Source organism: Sceloporus occidentalis, unplaced genomic scaffold (genome assembly GCF_023333645.1).
Source record: "Sceloporus occidentalis isolate IW3139 unplaced genomic scaffold, rSceOcc1.0.p SCAF_3, whole genome shotgun sequence".
Taxonomy (NCBI): domain Eukaryota; kingdom Metazoa; phylum Chordata; class Lepidosauria; order Squamata; family Phrynosomatidae; genus Sceloporus; species Sceloporus occidentalis.
The window spans coordinates 104,743,608-104,755,402 of record NW_028316983.1 but is presented as its reverse complement, the minus strand read 5'-3'; the positions used below and the strand labels follow the sequence as shown (position 1 = coordinate 104,755,402).

Here is an 11,795-nt window from a genome sequence, read left to right as displayed (position 1 = left end):
AATAGGATTATTTGCATAAAGAATCCTGAGTAATGCTTTTTGGCACTGATGTTATTCCTAAGTCGTAATTCCCATCTATACCGCTGATAGTTGTGACATAAAACCACTTGCAAAATTAAAATTATATACCTTCATATTACAATGTTGTATGCACAGCCATAATGTATGTAGCGAAGATGTGGTTAAAATGTGATTTTTTAAAAAAATAATAAAATGTAAAAAGAATAATTATTTTTTATTAAAAATTCAATTTCTTTTTTTAAAATAAAATTTTAAACTTTGAAATTTTAATTTTTTAAAAATTATTCTGGGGCTTTTCCTTTTTCCTTCCAGTGAGCTTGACCCCACTCCCACCATCTCTTAAGGATTTCAAAGGGAAGCAGGTGAATGCCACAGCCTTTTTCTGCCCAAAGATATGTGTTTGAGGAACAGTAGTGTCACCCCCCCTTTAGAGTGTCACCTAGTGCGGTCCACATCCCTCTAGTGATGCCACTGGTGGGGGGGCACTGCCACCTCCTCCTTCTTTACACCTTATTAGAGAGGCATCATCCCCAGGACTTATAGGTTTGCCAGTGTGTGACCAGGAAGATTAAGAATGTAGAGGTTGGCTATGAGAGAACTAGAAAAGATCCTAAAATGCAAACAATTACCACTGAGCACAAAAGTCAGATTCATACAAGCCATTGTACTCCCTATTACCATGTATGGATGTGAGAGCTGGACAGTTAAGAAAGCAGACAGGAAGAAAATCAATAAATTCATTTGAAATGTGCTGCTGGAGAGGAGTGCTGAGGATCCCATGGACAACCAAACGGGTCCTAGAGCAGATCAAGCCAAAGATCTCCCTAGAAGACAAAGAAGATGACAAAACTGAAGATTAAGAATGTGGAGGGTGGCTATGAAAGAACTAGAAGAGATTCTAAAATGCAAATATATACCACTTAGCACAAACATCAGAATCGTACAAGCCATTGTATTCCCCATTGCCATGTATGGATGTGAGCGCTGGACAGTGAAAACAACATACAAAAATAAAATCAACTCAGTTGAGATGTGGTGGAGAAGGGTGCTGAGGATCCCATAGAGAGCCAGAAAGACCACGGACAGCTAAGAAGACAAACAAATGGGTCCTTGAACAGAGCAAGCCTGAACTCTCTCTGGAAGCGAAGATGACTAAATTCAGGCTGTCGTACTTTGGCCACATCATGAGAAGCATGAATCATTGAAAAGACAATAATGCTGAGAAAGGTGGAGGGAAGTAGAAAGAGAAGAAGACCACACACCAGATGGTTAAGACTCAACCAGAAGGTCACAGGCCTGAGTCTACAGGACTTGAGCAGAGCAGTGGAGGACAGCAGGGCTTAGAGATGCCTCATCCACAGGGCTGCCATGTGTTGGAGCCAGCTTGAGGGCAGTTAACAACAAACAACAACAAAACCTTTTTGGAGAGGGGTACTTCATCGGATGCAGGCAGCTTGTTATGCTGGTGGTTGTGTGCCTTCCAAGACATTTCTTACTTATGGTGACCCTAAGGTGAACCTTTCATGGGGTTTTCTTGGCAGGCAGCTATATATTCATATATACACACAGAAGTATAGATAAATAATCCTCACCCTTTTACCTCTTGTATTTTATGGCCAGTAAGTTACCATCTGTGTACCAGTTCTATGCAATGGCCATTTGGTCCCAAAGTGATTGAGATTTCATACATACCTGTCCGACTACTAAGAATGCACATTTGTTGTTGTTAACCGCCCTCGAGTCGATCTTGACCCATGTTGACCCTATAAATGAGCCATCTCCAAGACTTCCTGTTATACTTGCCACCTAAACATTCTGCAGGGGAAATCTTTTTAGACTTTTTTATTCAAGTGTTTTATTGCAGGATGAGAAATTTAATCATCTCTAAGGGAACATAATAGTGCTTTTAAAAGAGAGAGAAGATGAACAGCCATTCCCTAACCAACGATCTGAAATTGTGAACAATTAACAAGAAAAGCCAGTTTGGTTGCAAAAGGAAGCCCTAGTTGGAGAGATCTCTTTACATGCTTTAAGGGCTTGTTTTACAAGAATACTTAGAGTGTGAGGAAATAACCCACACAACGGCTACTGAAAATGTTTTATTTTAAACTCCTGTGGCAAGTCATGTTCTGCAGATTCCAAGCATGTTCATCATAATAGGCACACAGTTTGTACATAGCAGGACGTACTCATTTGTTGTCTGTAGCAGAGTTGGAATAGTGATTTGGGAGTTGGGACTCCAGAGATAGGATGTAATTCTTCACATGGCCATGGAAATCCACTGGTTGACATTGGGCAAGTCACACTACTGTAGCTCAGCCTTAGAGGAAGGCAATACAAATTATCTGAAAAAACTTGCTAAGTAAGCCCCATGGCAGTGTCACCATAAGTCAGAAACAACTTGAAGGCAGAGGTGTTCACTGGAGGGTGCAGGGAGTGCAGACCACACCAGGTGAAACCCTTAAGGGGGGGTGACACCATTGCTCCTCCAACACCTACATTTTGACAGAAACAGACTGTGACATCCATCTGCTTTCCTTTAAAATGCTTTAAGAGATGGTGGTGGTGGTGGTGGTGGGAGCTCAGTGGGAGGAGAAAGGAGTGTCCCCAGATTTTTTTAAATTAAAAATTCAAATTTGTATTTAAAAAATTGAAAATTTAGAATTTTTTATTATTTTAAATTTTTCTTCAACAACATCACATTTTAACCAAATCTTCACTGTGTATATGTAAATACATTTAGGTTGTGTATATGATATTGTAATTTGAAGGTATTATTCTAATTATGCTAGTTGTTTATGTCAGAATTATTAGCATTACATTCAGTGGTATATGGGAATTATGATTTACAAGTAACATTACTCCAAGAAAGCATTGCTAAGGATTCTATCTGGTGTGAAATAGGAGGAGGTCAGTGGAGGGGGGGGGGTGATATCATGAGTTACCACACTGGGTGACCCCAACCCTAGTGACGCCATTGCTTGAAGGCATCCAACACCACCACCAGATTTACACCAGATTTCACTCACTACCCCATATGTTTCTCAGATGCCTGGAAACATCCTGTGTTTGCATTATTTCAGGCAGGTAGCAACAATAGATGGTGGCTTTTATGCAACCATCATACCTGTATACATTCCATACATCATTGCATTTGTCTTGAAGTGTCACAGTTATAAAGTTCTGTCCTAAAAGGAACAAGCGTCATTTGGAAGTGGGCCAAGAAAGACTGTTTACAGTCATTCTGTCTTTTATTAGTATGTAACTGTTCTCTTTACAGTTGAGAATGAGCTGTCCTTTTGCTCTCCGTACAGAATGGGCTGCATGTAAATCAAATGTTTGCACACTTTCTAACAGTAAACTTGAGCAACAAAGACACTGCTTTCATGTTTGGTTTTCTGTCAAATATTTCAACACAGTTGTTTGTACTTTTAGTTGGCATATGTTTGGGATTGCAGCTTTATCCGTGTGGGAACCTTCGAGCTCTGGAGAGATCTACTTTAGCCTTCTGGGCTTGCCCAGATGGCAGTGTTCCCTTCCACTACGACACCAACATTTCTGGTTTTCTAGCTTTTATATGTGGGCGTTCTAAAAGATTAAAACCTGAGTACCTGGCAACAAGAGTTTGAAGTTCAAGTATGCTGGGTTTTGTTTTTTTAGCTCTACCACTTTGACTTTCTGCATTCACCTCTGGCCTCTGAGAATTGATCTGAAATTGAATCCAGCCTTTTGGCTGAAAGATGTCCCCCAGTATTCTTCCGGTTTCAAAAGATCTTTTTTCAAGCAGTCAGTTTTTAACTCAGGCAAGAGAGATCTCCCTCTCCCCGCAGCCTACTGAGTGAGGATAAAGAAGGGCAGAGATACAGGGCTGTCAGAAAGGAACTTTGTCTCCACTTCTGACTCTGCTCACCACCAATGTGCAGCCTTGGACAGACTGCCACCAGGGAAGTGTAATCCTCAAAGGTTCCCCAGCCTGGTTTTCAGTCTGCTCCAGTGTGTGTGTTACTGCAGCACTAGTAATACAGTACTCAGCAATCAGCATCCTTTCCTCAATCAGCACTTTATGATTTATTATCCCTGATAGCTGCTATTTATATTTTGCAGTAATGCTTGGCCTTGTACAAACAACAGAGGGAAATTCCTAGCCCAGGTATCCATAGGGACTGAATTTATTGTTTCTGTTTCCTTAACTTTCTCTGATCATGCCTCTTCTCTGCCTACATCTGTTCAATTGGCTCCCATGTTATGCTTAAGTTGCTGGTGAAACAATTTTGGGGTTGGTGCTTGTTTCTTTTTGTAGCCAACATGACTACCTTTCAACTCTTTTTGATCTGAAAATGCATACAATACACACTGAGATTTGTATGAAACCAACAATAACTTTATTAGAACAATTTAATGCTTATTCAAATGAACAATGCAAAGTATATTACATCGTAAAATTCTCATAACACTGTATTTTTCTTAATGATAAATCTGATTTACAGAATCCTAAAATTCCTCATGAAGGTGGAATTTTGCCACAAGATATTCCTCTCATGCTTGACATCATAAAACAGTGATGAGAGTGCAACCTAAAAAGGCACAACACAACACATAGGCTGGCATCCTAAGCAGACTTACCCAAGAGTTAAAGTAATTGCAATGACTTTTGAGTTAGCATAAATGAATTGAATGTCTTTAGAATTAAAGCTCAGCCTGAATCTTCTGAATTATGTTGTTTGGCTGTCAAGACATCATGACACATATTGATTTATAAACATCACTGTGTGGATGTTAGGATCCATTTAGTATTGTTTATTAATTACCAGAAATGGGATGTTTTTGAATAGCTGAAATACTATAGAAGATTTTTATTGCAAACATGAAGTATGCCATATATTATAGAAAAAGTATTATATTCAGTGTGTATGTGTCAGAGACAATTGCAATAGGGATAATTTATATTATTTGTGACATTGTGCCCATTATATCTGGGCACTATGCAGATATATGCAATACTACTGTATATATATATGTATATACAGGATATATATATTTATACAACTATTTTGTATAGTTATGGGATTTTGGTTGGGTTGAATGATCTCTCAGAGATTCATTACAGCCCAGTGACTGGTAGTATAAAATCCAGGTTTAATAGGGGTGATGGTGAGGCTGTTGCTTAAAACCTACACACTTGTATTCTTAGGAATACAGAATACATGCCTTCATTCACTCTCTGAGAGACTTACAGCATGGAAGAGGCTACTATAATTTAAGAAAAAAGAACAACAATCCACCATCAGATTGTAACAAACACCCAGTAATTTATTCAGGAGCCAGCTGCATGCCACTGGAATAGGCTGGAGAGCAGAAGGAAGCTAGGATACAGGGGAGCCTGACTTCTTGAGGTGAGAGTATGTTTATAGAAAGTGCAGCATTATATATAAGGGCCATCTGTAGCACTAGCCAAAATAGAGGGCTCTGTCAAAGGATTGAGCAGATTGTGGTCCATTTTTCATGGCCTTCAGAGGTCAATAAAGGCACAAAATGATTTATGTAAAATTGTGGGATTTTACTGCTGCTTCCAATCTTAGGTCAAAATGCTGCTGCTGGTGTTATCTTAATATGAATGTAGAAATGGCCCAGATTTGCAGAAGGTTACTGATATGTAACTTGGGGCCGAAACAGACAGGGCAAAATAAAGCTGTTATGGGTCATTTTGGAAGTATGCTGTTTAAATGACAGGCGAGTCCTAAGAGGCCAGAAGCTGTGTCAAAGCCACACTCCAGTCGTAAGGACTGGAGTGCAGCTTTGGCACAGCTTCTGGCCTCTTAAGATGCAAGTGTCATTTAAATTCTGGTGACAGCTGATGGAAGTTGCAGTGCACCAACATCTAGAGGGCCACACATTTCCCCATCCTTGTCTAACACAGCTGTGTTTGTTTCGGTGAAGAGAGAAAGTCCAGAGATATTGCTGCAATAATAAGATCCCTGTTGTAATCCTTGCATTCAGCTTCAGCCTACTTACTATGGATACACTTACTACAGTATTACCATTCATGATATATTATTTTGGGTCACCATTTGAAAATTAAAGTGTGTTGTCAAGGGATGGATCATTGATTGCCCTCATATACTCAAAGACTGCTGGACTATTATTTAAAACTCAACACAGTTTTAAAACATGCTAAATTCCACAGATAAAAAATATAAAATAAGTGGATTGTGGTAATTTGGTCACAGATTCTTTATGAATATCAATTTTTGATAAAATACAGATGAGAAATGCATTATATCTCAAGAAGCTAATAAAACACCATATTTCTAGCAATGAAATACCCACTTCATGTCAGTATAAAAGCACTATGCACTAAACGAAACAGATAACTAAGCTGACTACATGGCATATTGTAGTGTTAACAGAGAAAATGTGTGGGTGTGGAATGTATGGTTTACCAATCTGTAAAATTGACTCAAATGCTTCATTCAGAAAACAGTATTATCTTGAAAGCAGCAATCAATCCACATCCTTGCTTGGAATGACTTCAGACATCTATATCATCCATTTAGATAGGAATGAATCAGAGACAGCAAAGGCACTCAAAACACTGAAAAGTACCAGGACGAAGACTGAATGTTTCCCAGCAGCATTCTACAAAACAATAATTGTAATAAATATGTTTTATCATTCTAGTATTATTTTCTGATATTTGTGACAGCGGGTGAAACATTTGTCTTTTCTCTACAGGGTTCATATTATTTTCATTCTCCATACCATTCATTTCCCTTTAAACTAAAAAGTCCACAAATGTTTTATGCTTTCTTTATACCAAAATCTTTTAACCACTTGATCAATATTTTAACTATCTTCTCTGAATTTTTCAGTTGTACTCTATTCTCCCTGACATGAAGCAAATAGCACAATGTAAGTATTCCTAGATAAATGTAAAGGCAATATAATAACTGCTATTTTATTTTCAACCCCTTCCCCAGAATTCCTAACATAAAATTTGCCATTTTTTTTACCACTGCAGCATCCCAAAATGTCTTTGCTATCCACTGCATTCTCAGCATCTCTTTGCTGTATAGTCACAGCTAGTACAGATTCAACCATGAGTGTATTTTATGTGTGTGTATTCCTTGGTACTGTTGTTGAATCTCAGTCAGAGCTTGGAAAAGATACTTTGCTGGACCAATGTCTAGAATCCACCATGATGCCTACTAGAAGATGTAACCAAGGGGGAAAGAGGAGCCATTACAAGCCCTGGATCTCTTTTCCTATTTTGCTACCTCTTTCCAAGTTTGGAAAAAAGCTGGAACTTTTCATAGTCAGCTTGGATTACCATCATTCTTAAGTATACAGTGTCATCTATAAACGTGGTTTCCTCACTTGTTAGTTTTCATCCTTCTAGACCTCAGCAGACCATACCTCTCTGCAAAACAACATTAGGTCTGTTCTTCCCTTAGTAGTACAATAGGCAGGCAGAGGAGGGTCACCGAACATTTTCCCCTTTTCTCAGTCAATTCATCCAGGCTCTAATCTCAGACTTTAGCTGGGCATGGGAAAATGTCTGTAGATAAATAGTTTAAACAAGGAGTAGAAATCACTTGATCTTCCAGATGTTGTTGAACTGCAGTTCCCAATAGACTCCACCACTGGCTATGCTAGCTAGGGCTGCTGAGAGCTGCAGTCCAACATCTGAAAGGGCTACACACTGTCCACCGCCTGGACTAAAGGAAGTAGTAATAACTCACTTGCATCCACTTCTTCTATTGTAAAAGACCCCCCTTTTCATTCTTGGTTAAAAATGAATAGGTTGGTTGGACACATCAAAAGATACAAGTATGTGTTTCTTTAGCTGCTAAATAACGAAGAAATTGGAAGAATGCCTTTTTAAAAAATCAGGAATCCATATGACTAATTCAGCGTCAGGGTGGAAATTTCTAATTTCATACACAGTACCATTTGTAAAAATGGCTATTATTACTTGGTAGAAAGAATGCATTATGAAAAGTTTACTTACAGAGCCAGCAGACTGGTGGTCTTGAGAAACCTGGGTGGGGAGATAAAGAAATTGTTTCAGCAAAGGTATCCTGTGGCCTGGGGACATTGCCATGTTAAATCCAGCACTGCCTTGGGACCAAGATGGGAACATACTAGAATTTAGTATCTTCCCTTTCTTGGTGAGAAACTGATCTTTCTCTAATTGGAATTCCAAAGTGTAGCCCAGATTTTTATATAAGGGGGGAATGTGGCAACATTTCTACACAGACATAGCGGCTTTATTCCCAAGAAAGTATACCCAGAACTGCAACCACTGAATTTATTCAACAGGACTTTCTTCGTGGTAAGTGTGCACAGGAACGCAGATGTACAATGTAATCTTAAATTTGGGAAATACATAGTGGATCCCTTTGTACTAAATTCAAAGAGACTAACTCCCCCATAAGTGTGTCTGAGCAGTCCAAGCACATTTTTGTGAAGGAAAAATCCCATTGAATTCAGCAGAATGTACCTTTAAGCATATCCTCCAACATTTCACATATTAAAACTGTGACACAATATTGCCAAGCAACATCAGATTGTGGTTAAAATGGCAAAATGTGTTAATGAGGAAAAATACACAAGCGTATTGCTTTTGCCTAGACCTACTGGGAAGGGCAATACTCCCCCTCTTCCCCTCATCCCATGAGTTAATTAAATGCAAACTGTTTTTGCACTCTGAACTCAGTTAACAGTAACTGAAATACTGATAAGCTGAAAACAAAGAGGAAAAGCAAATGGAGGGGAGCGAAACAAATATTTTAAAAGCAACTGAAAAAATGGGATGATTGATGATTAATCGGGATTGTCCCTGCCAAATCAGAACAGTTGGAGGATATGCTTTAAGTAGGTATGTACATGAACAGACTGGTAGTTCTAACAGCAAAACCAGTTCAGTGTAAGTTAGTAAACCAGCTTTAGTACAAATGTACTTATTCACCTCTGTTATGATTGGTACTAATAGGCTATAGTCCTGATCCTAAAACTTTTTAAGAGCTGCAGATGTTTTCAAAGTCAATTGCCACAAACATATATTTATAGACTTGCAGCCCAAACCAGCAAAAAGATTGAAAGCTAACAGAAAAAGACTGCTTACTTTAGGACCATATTGTCTGCTTCCTGAATAAGATGACTTCTAAAAAAACAAGAATCCTGTTATTTCTGTGCAAAATCAAGTATGCACTGTGCCTGCAAGGGTGGGATGAAGGTGGAATTTTATATATGTCTCAGACCTTTTTGTAAGCTAAAGCCACTGACTTCAATGCAGCTTATACTACAACCCTATACACCAGAGGTCAGGAACTTCAGTCCTTATATGTTTTATCTAATAACTTCCATCAGTCCTGCCCAGCATAGCCAATGGTTAGGGATTGTGGGAGTTCTAATTCAAAACATGTGGAACTTCAAGTTTCTCTAACCTGGCTATACACTTCTCTGCAGACCTAAGTTCCAGTAAACTTGATCCCTTATAGGCAGATATAGGTTTGCAGTCTTACTTCCAAGTTAATATGAACAGGAGCCATTGCAAGTTTTCTTTTACGGTATAAAGAATATACAGTAATAGCATGTTTCACAAATGAGATGAAAAACTGATTTCTTCCCTGAATCCAAAGAACAGCACAGTGTAGAAATGCAGGCAAATTAACCTTCTGGCTTTCAAATCTCTGACTATGAGTAAGCTCTTTGTCTGCCAAAGAATATCTGTTGTAGGACCCCTGAGGGCTGCCCAGTTGCATATTCAGTTCTTATGAGGCATTTCTTAAAGTTGTTGAGTCTTAATGTAACTCCTCATTCACAAATCCTGAGGCATACATCAATGGTTTTCAATCTTGTCCCCCCTAAATATTTTTTCACTTTGGCTCCCAGAACTCCAGGTCGCCATGCCCAATGATCAGGGTTTCTGGGAGATGAATTTGAAAATATCTGGAGCACCAAAGAGTGAGAACTGATGCTTTAGAATCCACCCAATAATATTCAGCAACTTTGGTTTGCAGGGGAAGTTTTCTAGCAAAGGACAGTCCCTGCTGTGACTATCTTCTCATGGAGAGGCCTCTGGTTAAAACCATTTAATTAAATAACTAAATAAATTTTAGATGGGAAATGCCTGCAAAAGATATCAAGAGCTCCTTGTTGCACTATCATGTAGTGAGATATGCATATTTGCTTTTAAGTGAGTCCTGTTGGCTTCAGGCAAATGTGTAAGGCTGCAGCCACTGAGTATACTCTGCAGCCCTCTGGCATCAACAGCATCATAACATAATGTAATTGATTTTATTACTTTGAAAAAAAAATACTGAAGGAAGTACATGCAGTTGTTTAAATATTAAAATCAAGCAATTTTTTTTTTGAATTTTGGGATGAGGAAGTGGTTATCTATCAAAAAGGCACAAGGTGGCTAATGGATACCTCATTCTTGATTATAGCAATTAATAAACGAAATACTACAGCCTTAGGAAATGCATTTGATAATAGCTCTTACATGTCCACTGTATTGGCTGCCTCCTCGTCCACCACCTTGCTGGTTACTCCCATAGTGGGAACCCTGTAGAATCAGAAAGGAATTGGGAAAAGGTAACGATTTTTCATTGAAATTCCAGTGCATCTATGGACATTTATTAATAGTCAGAGCAAATATCTAAACAGTGGAGCAAATGTCTCCTGTTGTACTAGCTGTTTTGGCTGCAGTGGGATGTAAGCAATATTCAGACTCAGAGAAAGGGATCTCAACATGTCTCAATATGTTTTAGTACAATGCACTTTTTATTTTTAGGTACAGTAATTTGGGATGTTTTTTGTGAATTTTGAGGCAACATTGTGTATGTGGAAGAACAATGCTTTTCTTAGAAAAAAACTGATATTTTCATGAATAAATTCAAGTCTTGCACAATTTATTTTCACAGAAAGTCCCAAAATGTGAAAAATTATCAAACAATGTCTGCATCCGCAAGGCAGAAATAATCCACTTTGACGCCATTTCAACTGCAAGGGCTCAGTGCCATCAGACATTTAACCTTCTGTCAGAGAGCTCTGGTGCCAAAACAAACTACAGTCCCCAGAACAGATAGCAGTTAAAGTGATAGAAACTGGATTGTTTCTGGAGTTCCTGATTCAGCCAATATACAAAAACTCTTGTAATCTCACACTGGGGGAAGAAAACTTGACATCTCCAGATTCTATTGTATTGACTATAATAAACCTGTAAGCAAAGTGCTAATATAAAACTCATTGTCAGGCTAGAAATGTTGGAGTCTTGTGCCTGGATATGAGTTGAAGGTGTGACATTGAAACAGAATGGCTAATCCTTCAATCTCACACGAATCCTATCATTCAGATTGTTTCCCTCTCCAGCCTCTATTAGCCACAAAGTGCTCCTTTGTTTTCCTATGTGGCTAACAAAGGTTTTGTGCAGGAAGCATTTGTTCCAGGAAACTGGAACAAGGGCAAATGCTTACTCCACCCTTACCATATGGCCCTGATCCAAATCACCCCCACTCAACATAGCTACTACTGTAGGAAAAGCAAAAGATCTCAAAAGTTCTGGTCACAGATTTTCTCATCATGCTGAGTCAGTCTCACAAAGCCATTTGTTGTTGTTATGTGCTTTCAAATCAATTTTAACTTATGGTAATTCTAAGGCAAACCTATCTGTTTTCTCAGCAAGCTTTATTCATAGGAGGGCTTTCACTGGCTTCCTCTAAGGCTAAAGAAAATGTGACTTGAACAAGGTCACCCAAAGGGTTTCCATG

The 11,795-nt window shown here is 38.7% G+C and overlaps 1 protein-coding gene across 6 annotated transcripts in view; it reads right to left on the bottom strand.

The window, feature by feature from the left end:
• Nucleotides 1–5,854: 5,854 nt before the first annotated feature.
• Nucleotides 5,855–11,795, bottom strand: part of LOC149316523 (uncharacterized) — a 69,546-nt gene continuing 63,605 nt past the window's right edge. For all 6 annotated transcript variants that reach the window (XM_089515737.1, XM_089515740.1, XM_089515742.1 and 3 more), the window contains 3 exons: nt 10,529–10,591; nt 8,030–8,059; nt 5,855–6,657 (listed from right to left, as the gene is read on the bottom strand). In XM_089515737.1, the coding sequence (XP_089371863.1) occupies nt 6,559–6,657; nt 8,030–8,059; nt 10,529–10,591 (192 nt within the window). In that variant the 3' untranslated portion in view covers nt 5,855–6,558. The remainder of the gene's footprint in view (nt 6,658–8,029; nt 8,060–10,528; nt 10,592–11,795) is intronic.